This window comes from Catharus ustulatus, chromosome 1 (assembly GCF_009819885.2).
Source record: "Catharus ustulatus isolate bCatUst1 chromosome 1, bCatUst1.pri.v2, whole genome shotgun sequence".
Taxonomy (NCBI): domain Eukaryota; kingdom Metazoa; phylum Chordata; class Aves; order Passeriformes; family Turdidae; genus Catharus; species Catharus ustulatus.
Genome location: NC_046221.1, coordinates 133,696,375 through 133,713,683, shown reverse-complemented (window position 1 = coordinate 133,713,683; position 17,309 = coordinate 133,696,375). Strand labels below are relative to the sequence as shown.

Genomic DNA, 17,309 nt, shown 5'->3' with positions numbered 1-17,309 from the left:
TCAGACCCAATTCCCAGGTTAGATCAAGGAACTCAAAACTTTTTTCAGTATAATTATGAGTCTGTATCATCAAGAATGGAGTTTCCATAATCATTTCTCTGGTCAATCTGGTCTATCCTTTGAACACCCTTATTAGGAAAATTAAATAGAATTAATGTTTCCTTTGCTTTAACTGGCTTACTTTGCTTCTCACACTCTTGCTGTGCACCTCTGGTGCTCTCCCTAAATCAGAATGTGTAGTTAGCCCTCATTGCTTGCAAGGACACACTGTGGATGCATGTTCAATTTGTTGTCCATCAGGACCCCCAGATCCTTTCATGCAGAGCTGTTATCTAGTCAGTCAGCTCCAAGCCTTTACTCTCACATGGCCTATTGCTATGCATCATGAAGTTTCTGCTTTTTGAAATCACTTTGAGTGGAGAAAAACAGATACACTGAATACAAAACAGGGCAGAAACTCCTCCTGCTTGTCTTTGCCTTATATTGTTTTGATTATCCTAATGAAACAAAGAAAACGTCTTTCCCAGACATGCAGTTAATTTTAGAGATGATTACCTATTTCTTCCCCTTTACTAAGACAAACTTTGTGTCTGGAATTAATCAAGCAAAATGGTACCACACATGCCTTTATAAAATAATAGATGCAATTAAAAATAACTGACTAGAAAGAATGGAAAGTTATAAATAACCTAGTCACTTCAATGTGAATCACTAGGTCAAAAATGAAACTTGGATAAGAACCTCCTTTTCTTGTCATCATACAATATGTTCTTCAATGCTTGCAGTTCTACTGGTAAATCTTGTAACCATGGTTAACATAATTACTATGTGCTTATAAAACAAAAGGGCATGTTGCTTATTAGTAGAAACAAAATATGTATGTTAAAAGGAAATTAAAAATATTTACATTAAACATTGCTTTCTCAGAGGTGTTCTGACTCAGAGTCACATGTCTATCCAGATATACCTTGTCAATCTAATTTGAGCAACAGCTTCTAAAAATACAATAAATACTTGGTAAATTCTACTGCCAAAACAGTTACCCACTAAATTCTGCAGTGGAGTCTGGAAGTCAGGGCACTGATGTCATTGCACTGGCATGAAACTCAACTAACCAGATCTATTGTACGGCTGTCAGAGCTGAAAGGCAAATGATTTTTAAAATGTGCATTTGAGAAAATTTAATTCACTGCTTCTTAAGGTTCATGGAAGTGCATTTAGACACCACTCCTCATCAGGGTTACTGCCTTATTGAGTCTATGTGTTCAAATTTGCTCATTAGAATATTTTTAGGGAAATCAACTGCCTTTATCACCTTGAGAAAAACTGAGAAATTTAGTCAAATAGATACATGTGATCTAGAAAAATAGCAGTAAATGAAACATGTTCAAACCACTGTCTAGCACCAAGGCTAACCAGAACAATTCAAAATGCCTCCCGAAGAGTTTGGTCACTGCTAATTTCTAGTTATTTCCATACCTGGGAGTTATTTGGAAAAGTGCTAGTTTTATTAGCCAAAGCTAGATCAAGGACTATTGGGACAGTCAGGATAGTCAACTAAGAGTCCCATTGCCCAGGAGTTTTCTCTGTCACTGTTTTATCCGTACTTGGATACTGCTCAAACAGAGATTAGTAACAAGTGCTATCCCTTGGGTAACACCACTGTGTGGTGCAGTCGACAAACTGGAGGGAATGGATGCCATCCATTCCATGGTAGGCTTGAGAGACGGGCCTACACAAACTTCATGGGGTTCAAAAAGACACAAGGCAATGTTCTGTGCATGGGTCACACTAATCACCAGCATCCATACAGACTGTATGATGAACAGATTGAGAGCAGACCTGCAGAGAAGGACTGGAAGTTATATTGGTGAATGAAAAATTAGCCATGGGACGGCAATGTGTGCTCAGAACTCAGAGACCCAGCTGTATCCTGGGCTGTATCAAAAGAAGTGTGGCCAGCTGGTCAAGTGAGGTGATTCACCCTCATCTTCTCCATTTTGCTGAGATTCCACCTGAAGCGCTGGACCCAGCTCTGGAACCCTCAGCACAGGAAAGACATTGACCTGGTCCAGAGAGAGACACAAAAAAAATCAGAGGGGTGGAGCACCTCTTCTATGAGTAAAGGCCTAGCAAATTGGGATTGTTCTTGCAGCTCTACAAGGGGTAATTATTTAAGGAGGGGACTTAAGACCAGATATGGGGATGATTTTTTATTTTTTTGTGATGAGAGTAGTGAGACACTGGTTTGTTAGAGAAGTTGTGGATGCCACATTGTTGGAAGTTGTTCAAGGTCAGATTGGACATGGCTCTGAGCTCTTGATCTAGTGGACAATGTCCCTGCCCAAAGCAGATGGCATGGACTAAATGATCTTTAAATGTTTCTTGGAAATCAAACAATTCTACGATTCTATGATATTGTTATGGAAATCAAGATTGGCAAAATATTGGTAGAATTTTCTCAACTGGAATTTCAGACTTTGCCCAGATAGACTTCAGGATGCAGCTAGGGCTCACTGAGAGGAGATGGGAGCCAAGTACAGCACAAGCAGTGTCCTTATCAACAAGGTTCAGCCTCACAGGGTCTGAACACAGCAAACAGAGCAAGATCCTAGATCCTAGCAACAGGCAAAGTGATGGACCAGGTTAGGAGTCCATCCAGGGAGTCCAGTCAGGAGCAAAGAAGACAGGGTCAGAGGCAGGGCTGGAGACAAGGCTACAAGACAGGTCCAAAGTCTGTCTAGGAGACAGGACCAGGGACAGAACTGGAGGTACACACACTTAGACGCAGCTCAGGCAGTGACCAGGGCCTGACCTGAAGTGGACAGCAAAGGCCCATGGACATGGAGTGTGGGTGGCAGTCCCGCTGGGAGTCCCAGGGCAATTAATTTATGTGGACTATTTCCTTATGCTAATTATCTTTCAAGAGTCAAAGTTCAATCAAAAATCACCTGATTTGCAAGAAACCGTCAGTATGCCCATTGACTCTGAGTAATATACTTAATGAAATAAGGCTCATGGATATATTTTTTTTTCACAAATCATATACATACAGAGCTCATCAACTTTCATGGAAATGTTAATAGAAAAGTTTTCACCTTATCTGCCTTTACTGTGACATTTCATTTTTTTAATACATCTGTGCAAGCTCAGATACCGAGAATAAGGAAGAGGGAAGGAAGGCAATTTTACTGTTTGGAACAGGAAAATTTTTAATTCCTTCTAAAAAAGCAATTTTTAAAAAAATTTTTTTTGCTTGTTAAGTGAATAACAATTTTGACAAATACTGCAATTGTTCCTAAAAATTCCCACAGAAACTATTAGTCCACAAAAAAAATTAAAAAAAAAAAAAATCTGCCTCCTTGCCCTCTCAGCACATCCTAATTTTTTTAAATACTCCAGTACATGGTGATGGACGTTAATAAAGAGTGGAGAGACACAGAACTGCTCTCAGCCACCTGAACACTATGTCTGAAAGAAGAAACCCACAAGAATGGATGATGTACCAAGCACTAAATTACAACCTAGTGACCGAAACACTGAATATCTGTTTCCTAATTGTTTGAATAGAATTGCACACAAATTGATTCTGTCTGCCAATATATATTTTTTTCTCCCCTCTGTCTTTATTGATAATGCAACAGAGCAACAGGCAATTTTCATTAATAGCTATTTGCTGAGCAATAATAACCTCTGGAAGGGTGGGCTAAGACTACCCTGTCTCTTCACAGCAGAAATAAGGCAGCAGAACACTTAGCACCTCATTTTCACTCTAATAGAAGACAGGGGAGTCTTATTAACACAAAACTAGCACAAAGCTTCAAGGTATGAGACAAAGAAGTAGCATCAAGTCCTGGAAAAGATAGAGTATGGAAGAAGGAAACAAAGCATCTGAGAATATAGATCAGAGAAAATGGAGGGGGACAAAGGCCTTCTATGACCTCTTCTCTCCTCTGTGTCTTTTAAAAGCCTTTAAACCCTGTCAAATTTGTAAGACTACTCTTCCCAGATTACCAAAGAGATTACAATGTACTATTTATACCAAGGCAGTATGCTGAAACCACAGTCAAAGATCATGAGCTCCACTGTGCAAAATACTGCATAAAATAATAATTCATATTTGCAGGCTAAATATTCAAGACAATAGAAAGGGAAAAAATTGCAGTAGGTAACTGGGACTTCCTATGCTTTTAGATTTCATCTCAAAATCTTACACATTCTCAGTTATGTTTAGAGAGGAACAAAGTATTTTTTCTGATATGTTGTCTTCAGAATCTAGCTATTAAAAACAAAATATAAAAATAAAATACAAAATGCATTAAATAAATTTTTAATAAAATATTAAATTCATAAAAAATAGCATTCCCACACAGAAAGCATACTCATCTGATTCTGTTTTTTCGACAGAAACACAGCTTTCAACATTTTCCAAAAAAGTGAACTTCAGTACTGCTAAAGTCCCTATGACCATGGGTGGTTCAGGCAAACTGAAATTCATGCTTGTGGTTTGCCCTCCTCATAGCTACATCCTATTACTTAATATACTCTACCAGTCCTTCCATAAAGAAGCTCTTTTTCCTCTTTAATTTGGCTAATAGCAAGAAAAGAAAACAAAACAAAGATTAAGAGGCAATTTGCTATGTGGTGCATAGCCAGGTTAATAAAGAGAACTCCTGCTGGTAGCATGTTCTTAGTGAGTAATGCGCTTCATTTACCTCAATAACCTCGAACAAGAAAATTGCTGTGCTTATTAGTGCTTGCCATCCCCTAGTTACAACACATCAATTCACTGAGTAGATGCACCTTAGAGAAACTATGTTCTGCCACAAGTACAAAATCTCAGCACATTAGCTGAGAAACAGACTCAGTATCAACCCTCTGCAGAGTCTCTAGAAAGCCTTGATTACTGTAGGAGCACCAGGGATGTACAAAAATGATACTCATGGCAATAAACTCCAATCAAATTTAGATGTAGTAAAACAAGGCTAATGCTGGGCCTTACGAAAAATTCTGGCTTAAACACAGTTACAAGTACATTTTATGGAGAGGCTAATACATTTCCTTAGTTGTTTCCAGCTAATCACTGCAGTACTTGAATTTGTAAACAGATAAAATGCTTGTAGTGTATTTATTAAGCCTGACTGAAAAGACATTAATGTGTTAAAACATAAAGATACTTTTCTTAGCCCTTATATTCCTTCTGCTTAGGCCTTTTTTTCAGAGCCTGTCACTTCTACTTCTTGGACTTGAATTTCTGAAATGACTACACTGAAAATCTGAAAATTAAATAGAAAGGTGATGATGTGCAGTCTGTACCAAAATGGATTAAACTTGCTGTAATCTTTGCTGAGATATATTTTCCCAGAGCTTTTAAATTCTATCTGATCTGCAGGATGCAGTTACCCTTGCTATTTAATTTCACTCACTCTGCATGGCAATCAAGTAGGTAGCCTGAAATTAAAAAGTAGTGGATTCAGAAGTTTTTCATTGCAGAATAAATGAAGTGAGGAAAGGATAGGAATTTCATTATAAAGACTGAAATGCTGGGCTTTTTACCCTTGCGTTATTTCAAATCATATACTCACAATATTCATATATATTTATTGCTAACTGTATCAATGGGTAAAAATGGGGGTTTTTTAACATGCAAAAAAATAAGGCTATAATTTGTCATAATTTGCTCCTGATTGATTTTTTTTATTAAAAGCAATTTCTGTGTATTTTGTGTAAATCCTCCATTCTCTTGATATTTTTCAAAGTAAGAAAAAACCTTTTTGTAAAGGGAGAAATTATAATTTATTCAAAACATTATCTCTGCTATTATATGTTGAATCATGTTGGGGGGACAGGATATCTCAAACTTTTCTACAGCCTTATGGTTGTATGATTATTTTAGGGACTCTGTGAAAACGGATGACAAGTGAAAGCACCTATTGGAAATTAAGCTTTTCAAATTTGAGACTTTTGTACAACCCTTGAAAACATTCACAATGGGAAATTTTATGGTATTTTTATTTTAGTTTTTAATTCCCTGTATATTAAGAAAAACTGAAAGATAGAAAATAGGAGGAAGGGTTTGTGCTGTGCTCGTGAACTCTGAACAGCAATGTATCATACTTTGATTAAATTATTTTACATAGCCATAAATTAAAAGCTCATGTAAATACGATATGTATTTGTATTTAAATGTTAAAATGTTAAAAATTCCTGGTAAGTGGCAGATGCCCCAAAAAGATTTAATTACTTATGTATGGTGCCTTGTGAGGCTACCTAGAACAGAGGCTAGACAGTGTTAAAGGAATAAAGTATTTATTAAAAAGGCCTTCAAAGGACACACCTTGGGCCGTACAAGAGCCTGGCCATGGCTACACCCAAGATGGGTGACAGGTCACACGTTTTCACACTTTTATAAGTTTTGGTCCATCTGCATATTGGGGTTAATTGTCCAATTACTTCTTCAGGTTATGAAGTCCCATCCTCCCAGATTGCTCACTTGAATAAATGTTGTTTACACTTTTTGGACCTGAAGCTGCAATGTTGTTCTTAGTTCTAAGGCTGGAAAAGGATTGTTTTGTCTAACTAAACAGTGAAGAGAAATTGCTAACACTTTATATGAAGTTAAGTTATATACTAGTGCAGTAAAATTTCTGGAAAATATGAAAGTTCAAACTTAAGGCAGCACCTACAGATAAGAAACCCCCAATACACAACAGGACCAGATAGGGAAATAAATCAGAATTACTTCCTTAGACTATTATACCTTTGTTCTAAAGCAATTAGTATTAGAAATTATTCTATCCTTATTTTTCACATCATAGTAAAGAGTTAGTGAAATTAAACAACTTTGTATCACCAGTTACCCTAAGGAAAGGTGATTTTTTCATAGCTAATTGATAATTTCAACATTTATATTACTTTCTTTCTACTACTTTTATAGTTCCTACTGCAGAATTTTTAATTAAAATAAAGTCTTATTCACATTTTAATTTGGTACCTCAGTGAGAGTTCCATGTGTTCAGCATTGAGACAGACTTCTCCTTAGAGAGTACTGTAAAGAAGATTAGAGGATTCACAGATTGTTGTGATTAAATAACTAGGAGGATTGTCAAAGAAGCTGTTGTAAAAAAAAATTGAGCTAGAAAGCAGGAATCTCTGCAGCCTGGATTATTGGATTTCAGTCTGCATTGCATCAAGTTTATTCTGAGTTCAATACCAGTGAATAAGTCTGAAAGATAGTGCCTTGCTTGGACCCTGCTGCTTCCATATCCGTCTTGCTTTATGAACACATGAGATCTGGGAAATGGATGATCTATGCATTTTTTTCCAAGAACACTTGCTTAGGGCCCAAACAAGCTTGATCTCTGTACAAAGATTCTGAACTAAGGGAAAGTCATGAATTCCAATAGAAAGATTTTTTTTGTATGTTGACTGCATGTAGCTCATAAATGCTTATGGGCTATTCATGCTTACAATACATAAAACCAAAACCAACCCAAATATTATTGGTATCACTATGTTTAAATTAATGAAACAGGTAATAAATATAGTGAGACAAAGGAGCATCAGTTTAAAATAAAATTGTATTGTGAAGAACAACTCAATCCTAAAATAAAATTAAATAAAAATGTGATTAGTTCTGTTTTATTGCAAAGAAAAGTCAATATAATGCCAGTATTTCAAAAATGCAGCAAATAGGAAAGGACATAATCTTCTGTATTGGTAAAAATGGGTCTTTATCAGAAACTTTTCCTTGCTAGGGATGCTTCAGATTAGCTATCAGGAAAAAAAAATCACCACTGTGAGTGGAAAGGTATCAGAATAAATTGCCCAGCAAGCAATTTGGATGAGGCACTTGGTTTAGGGATAATTATGATGGTGCTGGGTTGACTGTTGGACTAGTTGATCATGCAGCTCTCTTCCAATTTTGATGATTTTGTGATTAAAGGAAAAGATGATGGGTCAGATGAAGAGACTTGTTTCAAGACGGTTGAGGAAAATTAAAATTTAATTAAGAGCTTTTTGAAAGTCCATGAAATCTAATGTGTGAACAGCTTGTTCCAATACTTTAATATATTTATCTTAGAAACTTACTTTCTTAGCACTTGAACAGTTAAGATTTTTGGAAGGAAGAAGTAGGTGGTAAATATACAGGTTAAGTCACTTATCCACGTCCCAAACTTTTATATATTTCAAGTCTGTTTCCTGAAAAGGATTTCCTGTCATGTTGCATACATTATTTTGCTTTCTTGGGAATCATAGCCTATAACAGTAGTCATGATCTTAGCTAATATAATCTTGAAATCTATCACACTTGTGTCAACTGCTCCTCAGAGGAAAAGCTGCCTAGAATTCGGTCATTAAAGGCTTGGAAACTTTCTTCAGACATTTAACTCATCATAATTAGCTGTGCCTCTTCCCACTTTTATTCTTCTCACAATACTTTTTCTCAGCTCAAATATCTATTTTTCCATGGTTCTCCACCAAAATTTGTTCCTATAAACAGTGGTCTTAGTATGTCTCAATCTGGTTTTCTGTCCTTTTCAAAGTCATGCTCCCAGTAGCCATGGCCATTCTATGAGACTTTCTAGAGTCCCCTATGGGAATGCACCTTTTTAGTATAACTGCTCAAAATAATTCTCATATTGACCTATATCCCAGTATTAATGCTTGCTGCCCTGGTAGTATGTCGTATGTGTTCTGCAGTTACATTTGCACCGGTGTTCTTCATAGCCAGATTATGTGTGGCTCATAGGCAACTTCCCTCTGACTAAACACTTGGACATGTATCCTTTTGTCACCAGCAGCTGATGATCCCAGTATTTACAAAAGAAATTCTTACAATTTGATTCTAAGTGCATGTCTGCAGTATGGGGCATTCAATTTTTCCTCATTTCTATTACTTGGACTAAATAATTCAATTTTTCCTGCATAGGAATCATTACTACTTTTTATTCTTCCAAATCCAATGTCCTATTAAACATCTTTAGTACACTACTACATTTTGTACCAATATCATGAAGGAGAATATTTTAGCTCACTTCTAAAACTCTGTCAGCATCCTGTGCAGATAAAAGGAAAAAATAGTCTCCCTTCACAGGCAATTCAGAGCAGAAACCTCACCTCAGGGAAGCTTCTTTGGACTATAAAGACACTACAATAAAAATAGTGAAAGTTAGCTTTTTGGAATACCTCTCTTGCTGTATTCAGCAAGTCTCTTGCTGTACCAAGCAAGTGACTAACATGTTGGATTTTTTCTATTACTAGTTATCCTGGTAATTTAGGATGACTGATGTTAAGCTTGGAACTCGAGGCTTCTGTGGCATTACTCACACTGTGACTGTCGGCAAAAATTTAGGATATATTTTTGAATCATTTCATGAGGCCTGGAATTGCATTTTTTTGTCTCTCTGAAGTTTTTCTCATCTATGCCATCATGTTTTGTGTATTATCATATCCTTCTGAAAATTGATTATCTGAATTAGAGATTCTCCATAATTTACTCAATTACAAATTATTGTAAACGCAATCATAAATCACAACATCAGAGCTCAATAAAAGTATTGAAAGCTCTATTGCAAGGCCAACTCTATGTACAGTAATTTCACAACTATAAGGCACACCTTTTTGACTAAAATTTTCCCTCGAACCCCGAAGTGCGCCTTATAGTCCAGAGCGCCTTATCTGATGTACAAAGCAGCGAAATTTGACAAACCGGAAGTGTGAGCTGAGAGTCGTGGGGGGAGCCGGAAGTGCCACAGCAGCCGGCTGGGGCGGGGCCGGAGGCCCGTGGCACTGCCCCTGCCAGGTGGAGGCGGGCCAGGGGGCCCGAGGCACCGCCCCTCTCCAGTCCAGGCAGTCCCGGGGCCCCATGGGGGCTGGGTGAATGTGGGCTAGGGGGGCCGCGGCACCCCCCTTCCCGGGTGGAAGCAGTCCCGGGGAGCCATGGCTGCCGTGTGAATGCGGGCTAGGGGGCCGGCGGCACCCCCGCTCCTGGGTCCAGGCAGCCCCGGGGAGCCATGGCTGCCAGGTGAAGGTGGGCTAGGGGGCCAGCGGCACCCCCGCTCCTGGGTCCAGGGAGCCCACGGCTGCCGGATGAAGGCGGGCTAGGGAGCCCGCGGCACCCCCGCTCCTGGGTCCAGGCAGTCCCAGGGAGCCATGGCTGCCACGTGAATGCGGGCTAGGGAGCCCGCGGTACCCCCGCTCCTGGGTCCAGGCAGCCCCGGGGAGCCATGGCTGCCGGATGAAGGCGGGCTAGGGGGCCGGCGGCACCCCCGTTCCTGGGTCCAGGCAGTCCCGGGGAGCCATGGCTGCCGTGTGAATGTGGGCTAGGGGGGCCGCGGCACCCCTGCTCCTGGGGCCAGGCAGAACCGGGAGCCCATGGCTGCCGGATAAAGGCGGGCTAGGGAGCCGGCGGCGCCCCCGCTCCTGGGTTCAGGCAGTCCCGGGGAGCCATGGCCGCCGGGTCCGGGGTGGCTCGGTGGCTCGCGGCACCGCCCCTACCGGGTGGAGGCGGGCCCGGGGGCCAATGGCTGCCGGGTTGAGGCAGGGCCTCGGCCAGCAACCGCACGGGGTGAGCTGGGGGCGAGGCCTCGCTGCAAAACAAAAGTGCACCTTATAGTCCGGTGCGCCTTATGGTCGTGAAATTACTGTAATTAGCAGAAGGTTTCTTAAGTGCTGGGAAAAAAAATGGCTATAACTGAACTCAGCAAAAAGTGTTATGGATATTTTCCAGGCAGCCTACTTTTATGAAATACACTTTCTCAGGGGTCACCTGGTAGATAAAACATGGAATTGAACTCGGGTATTTGATGTTCATGGTCAGAAACAGGGAGGAATTAAAACCATAGACTGTAACTTAGATAAGGGCAAACCTTCTGCAATTACATTGCACTTATCGCTGTTCGAACTCTTAACACAGAAAACTTTCAAGTCACAGTACTTAGCAGCTGTTGCATACATTAGTATACTCAATACAGAATTTCCATGGCCTATTTCAAGGTGATATTCTTTAACTATGCTATAAGTGTCTAAATCTTCTCTTGTGGCTTAGGGAGAATAAAGGCACTGCAATTCTGTCACTAAACAAACAAGTTTAAATCTACAAGTTACAAAAATAAAATATACAAATGAAAAATATTTTTAAATTATTTTATTATTATACTTCTCATGTTACATATATTTCTATCCTTAAACAAAATATTTTTGAGGTAGTAACAAAACTGTGTGCATAGTACATGAATTGCTGTCTGGATATTCATTTTCCAGGCCATATGAAATTATTTGCCCAGGGAATAAACATTTCCACTTTGTAAAGGACTACATGGAGACTAAGTAATATAGACCAAGACTATTGTAACATACTGCACTAAGGTCAGAGATAAATTGCTTAAAGAAAAAACATTCTTAAAGAATAACAGCTTAGAACAAAATTGTAGCACACTGTGATGCAAAAGAAGGAGTCAAGTTTAATTAAAAGTGATTTAGTGAAGTTTAAATGGGCTTTATTACCCCAGGCAATTTAAAGTGCACCCCCACAGAAAGTACATATACAATAAACATCCTCAAATTAGCAGCGTTCAACATGCAGCCTCTTCCATCTGTATTAACCAAAGAAAATTTAAAGTAAGCATTTCGTTACAAGAAAATAGTGGAGCAGGAGGTAATGCAAGCCAAATGAGAAGTAGGGCAAGGAAAATCAATTTCTCATCAACTATGGGGCAAATAACTTTAAACTAAGTCACATAGATTCTAATCAGTACCAAATGGAAACATGGTTGCTCTGCGCTACATTGCACCAAATTCATGGTAGAGGAGACTTTTTTTGTTGGAAAATATGTGAAATAAGAGGAAAATCCTCAGCAATTTGTAGCTTTTTCCTATAATGAAGATGGAAAGGGCCTTTGGCATGACAATTGTGGTAAGTGGTATCTAACTATAAGATAGCTAATGACCTGAGCAAATACTGCATCAGCAAAGACTAAGATCTATTTTAAATTCTTTGCATAGAATCAGAAAACTAATTGTGAGAAGTTAGCTCAAAACAAGAAAGGATGTCATTACATTGCAGATTGTAGATAAAGGGACAATGTGACACAAAAGGAATTGTGATGAGATTACAAAATGTATCAGAAGTGTTTTCATTTATCTCCTGTCTGAAGAGTTTTAAGGAATAGACAGTATGCAAGGCTTAAATTAGAGGAATGACAAGCGCATACTTCCAAACTTTTGCTTCTGCTGCTGCTTCTAACAGCATATCTCCACTTTATCCAATGGCTTTATTGCTGAAGGACTTTCACATGCTTAAATTATACTTTGGGCACTGTGATTTGTGTTGAGTCTCCAGAAAACTGCGTCTCAAAAAACTACACACATCCCACTCTGACACTCTCCTTTTTTAGCTACAGCTCCTTCTGTTAGAAATTTCAAAGTAGGTTTAGGTCTTGAGGAGACACAGTGTTTATCCAAAAACCACTTTGCAGTGGTGTTCATTTCTTTCCTATCCAAGGTACTGTCATACTGCTCACATTTGGGAAGATTTTCTCAAGATTCCAGACATTCCAAGCATATATCACTTTTGGTCTGCCACTACTCTTGCTGTAGGCACATCCCTGTGGTACTTAGGACAGAGTTGAAAAACTGTTAAGAAAGAAAGAAAGAACAATTTCCTGCTGTAGGGGCATAGCTTTTAGGATTTCAGTACAGGGGTGGCAACTGTGACTTGTCTGGGAGGAGACTTTGAGCTGCCCTGTGCCAGTGACAGTCTTTTCCAGCCATCTCTGATATCCGTGTGCCACATCAGCTGACAAGTGTTGAGTCAAGGATGCAGAAAAAAATCCCATGTCCTGGCCTCTACATGGAGGAAGTCCAAATGTGTGCCCCAGCTGCCAGCTCAGTTGCACTCAAAAGCAGCCCCAGTCCGCAAAATCAGACAGTAGCAAATAATTGAGGATAAAATTGAAGTAAGAAAAAGAACAGAAGAGTTGATCAAGAATCCCTTTCACCTAGATTTTCTATTTTACTCTCCAGCATGCATAAAACCTAATGAAAACATTAGTTTCAGTACAGAGTATGAGTTTGCAGGTGTTTGAAAATCAATAGTTCTCAGGTTTGAACAAATGCTGTGAGTGCTGGAATATTAACTTAGTGTTACTATAACCCTGAGGAAACTTAGCAGAAAAAAAAGAAACCTCAGCAAGAAGAGCAGTGTTTTGTTTCCACTGAAAACAGATGCAATTTTTTTAACCTCATGTTAGACATAAAAAAACATAAAAAATATAGATGAAATCAATTTTCCCAACATTAGAAAGTGTAAAGTAATCACAAGTCCCTCCTCCTCCACCTGGATTTCCTGTCATCATTAGGATATTGCCATATAACAAGCATATTTTCATACACAGATGTGAAGTTGATGCCTTGTAACTTAGTGAATACATAGGTAAGCTCTAGGCCTTACACAGCCACAGTAGAACTTGGTGAAAAGCAGCAGTGGGAAGTCATTAGTGCAGTAGGCTAAACAGGGTACCCTGACCTCTGCTTCAAATAACACTCAGACTGCTGTTGACACGAGCAGGAGGCAAGAGCAGGTAACTTAGGTTTCCACCTAGCATGAACTGATATGAATAAGCACTGTGCTCAATAAAGATCCAATCTTAATGTCTGACTTCAGCTAAGAAATAGAATTATCACTGTTTCCTTCCATCAATTTCCAGTACATTCAGCCTTTTTTCCCCTGTTGTTTCAAATAGTGCAACACGTCCGGGTACCCAAACAAATGAGTACACTGAGGCTCAGCTTCAGGAGATTGTCAAAAAACTTCGTGAAAGGGCAAACGTGTATAAGGAAAAGCTGAATGATCCAGTGATATCTTCACCTGAAGCAAGTCCTCCAGTTTGTAAGTACCTCTAGAAACAGTTGTGTATTCATTCAGTTTAAAACTGAAAATAATTTTGTGGTAACAGAAAAAACTGTGATCATTTTTTTGCAAACATAGTGTGTTTATCCACTGGGAAGGATCACTTTGTGCCCTATAAGGTCACTTTATCCCTGTTTCTCTACAGCAAGCCAGAGTCCTTAGGTAAAATCTCCATTTGAATTACATCACCAAAGAATTTGGGGCAAAACCTTATAGAGGCAGTATCTAGAATCATTTGTGTCAAAGAGTTTTCTGTATTTTGAGCTAGCTCCCAGAGATGTTTATTCATAGAGATGAATCTGAAACGTATGAAGAAACATGTATGTCTTATGGATGTTAGTCACTGTGATATGAGATCTTCTGTGTAAATAAAGTTAATAAAATTTTAGCTTTGACAGAATTCTGGATGCACTGAAGACTTTAAGTCCATGTTTTAAATAGAGCAAACTCATCTGACATTAATTAATCGTTTACTTTCTACAAAATAGAAAACATAAATCAATTTTTCTCCTCTTTAGAGGAAAGTTTGACTTTCCTTTTCCTTTACACAAAGAATTGAGTGTGGTAGGGTTATGTTCTGGCACTTTTTAGAAACTGTTCATTGCATATGTGTTTTTTAAAAAGCTGTAAAACTGGCGCCTGAAGAATAATAAACTACACAAACTGATAAACAAGTTATTTTTTTCTTTGCTGATCTACCTGTTTTTTTCTCTTTGTAGAACTTATGACCTTTCTTAGCTTATTATAGATCCAGTTTACTGCTAAGACTGTGTACCCTAATCAGAGGTAAAGCCACCAGAATTAATAGGACACATGTGCAAACAACATTATCTAGCTCAAATATGGAAGAACTGGGTTCAAAGGAGTGCTACAAGATTTTTATAAGCCTAGAAATGTACAAAACCATAGGCTTCTCACTAGTTTCACCTGCTGTATCTTACATATCAGGTCCCAGGAAAGGGGAAAGATCAGCCCATGGCACAGATGTCTTTCCTTATCTCCATCCTCACCGCATTTGTTCTTTGCAACAGTCATGTAAAGAGAAATGCTCAGTTGTGTTAATGAATGCTAAATTATGAATTAACAATTTTCTTGTCAATCTTACAAAAGGCATAACTTGTAGGCATTGTGCAGGGAAATTCAGCAATATAGATATTGCACTCTCTAACATAAGTGTTCTGTTCATGATAGCAGATGCACATGTTTATACCAACGGTGATTTTATTCTTCAAGTGTTTTTATATGCATTTAATATAATGAATTTAGTCACTGCTCAGTGTTTTTAGAAGATATTTTAACATGATGAAGCTTTTGCTTATGTTAAAACAGGGTGAATTAATTGAGCCATTATTAAAATGCCAATGTTTTGTTTAATCTATGTGTTTAGCACCAAAAAAGGCGCCACCCCCAAAAGAAGAAAAAAAAGATGAAAAAAAAGAAGAAAAAAAAGACGAAAAGAAAGAGGAGGCAGAAGCAAAGCCAGAGGAGGATCATTACTGTGATATGCTGTGCTGTAAATTCAAAAAACCTCCACTGAAAAAATACATGGACTATATGAAGCTACCAGATACCATTGACTCATACACAGGTAAATTTAAAGCTGTGTAATAGAATGGGGTAAAGTCATACTGAAGTGACCTGGTATTACATGGCACTGTGAGCCACCAAAAGATACACATTCCAGTTTGTAACTCTCACAGACACAGAGGTCCTGTCCTAAATAACATTTATTCCAAACAGGAAAAAGTGAGATCAGTTGTAAAGATGTTATGCACAAAGGTGTAATGCAAACTGACCAGAATTAGAATCCAAGTCTTCTGTTTCTTGATGTGGATTTGTACCACTCACTGGGGACAAATAAGTATTTTGTCAGTTATAATATACACAAATAGGATGCTAAATAATCATATAAGTTTCTTCAGATGCACTGAATTCCATATGCTCTCATTTTTGCGAATTCCTTGTGTGGCTCCTATTTCCAAGCTGTATCACTTTAACAGCATTCCAGTTGCAAAAGGGAGACTGGTAGTTTGGTCTGGGCTGAAGCATTCCCAGAGACTGCTGCAGAATGGATGTGTCTAAAAAAACAACAGTAGGCTCCAAGTTCACGCCTCTACCTTGGATGTTTTTCCTTTCAGATCGGCGTTACGTGGCATGGCTCATGCTTGTGACAATCGCCTACAACTGGAACTGCTGGTTCATTCCCCTGCGCTATGTGTTCCCATACCAAACCCCCAGTAACGCAATATATTGGTTTATCATTGATGCCGTGTGTGATATCTGCTACCTGTGCGACTTAATCGTCTTCCAGCCCCGAGTGCGGTTTATCCAAGGGGGAGATATCATAGTAAGTATTGGAAGTGGGATTTCCAAGGGCAGTAGTTGTGTGTTGGAGTGTAGAAATTCATCCAATCTGACACTTCTTTTTCATAACTATGTCTAATCCATGTAAATTTTTTTATTTATTAAAGGATACACATATTTTTCATTAATGACCTTCTGTTCTATACTGATATTCCATTATTCTGCATAGGAAGAAACATATCCACTACCTGAATTCTTAAAAATTGAAAAAAAATTTTTTTAAAGTAACAGATGAGAGCAGCTGAAACAGGCATAGAGCTCTAAACAGATTTCTCACTGGAATCAGTGATCATATGTACTCATGCATATATATATACATATACATATATATGTATATGTTTGTGTACTTGTGTGAAACTTTCACCTATTTGCCTTGTATCAGAATTATAGTTAAAGACAGGGCATATTCTTCTAGGGTTGGACAAGATATGCCTGCTTTGCAACAGATTGGGAGATGGTGGTTTTATTTTTTTCCAAAATCAGAGCAAATCCCTGTAATTTTAGGATACTTGGAAAATAATTAGAGTTAATCTCTTTTGGGGAAATAATTATGTTCAAATTTGATTCTTGCTAGAATTTTTGTGTTGTCTTTTTATAGAAAAATGTAAAATAAAATTTTAAACAAGTATCTGAAAGCTTGCCTTTAACCAACCAAAGGGTATCTAGAACATTTTTTCTTTGAAGTCTTCCCTGCTTTTGATTCTTTGACATCTTATAGAAAAAAGATACCTAATTCAGAAAAAAAGAAGTTTTGATAACTTCAGCATGACATTACTGTTCCCAACAGACAGAAAATTCAAAATTATATATCTTCAAATCTAATTTGGAACTAGCTTTAGTTGAGTGCTTTAACAAAAAATTTTATATGTTGTACATACACGACATTACTGATACCTTTACAGACCAAGCTGGGCAAATATCCTTTTAATAGCTGTTAAATGCAGAGCCATGGAATGTATTTTTCCACACCAAGACATTCAGTAAATGGATCTTGCCTAAATCCTACAAAACTTAGTTGTCATGAACAAAGTTA

The 17,309-nt window shown here is 38.3% G+C and overlaps 1 protein-coding gene across 1 annotated transcript in view; it reads left to right on the top strand.

Moving 5' to 3' along the window:
- Positions 1-17,309, top strand: part of CNGB3 (cyclic nucleotide gated channel subunit beta 3) — a 59,535-nt gene that overhangs the window by 11,935 nt on the left and 30,291 nt on the right. Inside the window, exons 4-6 of the mRNA XM_033061943.1 lie at positions 13,746-13,903; positions 15,300-15,500; positions 16,051-16,263. Coding sequence (XP_032917834.1) covers positions 13,746-13,903; positions 15,300-15,500; positions 16,051-16,263 — 572 coding nt within the window. The remainder of the gene's footprint in view (positions 1-13,745; positions 13,904-15,299; positions 15,501-16,050; positions 16,264-17,309) is intronic.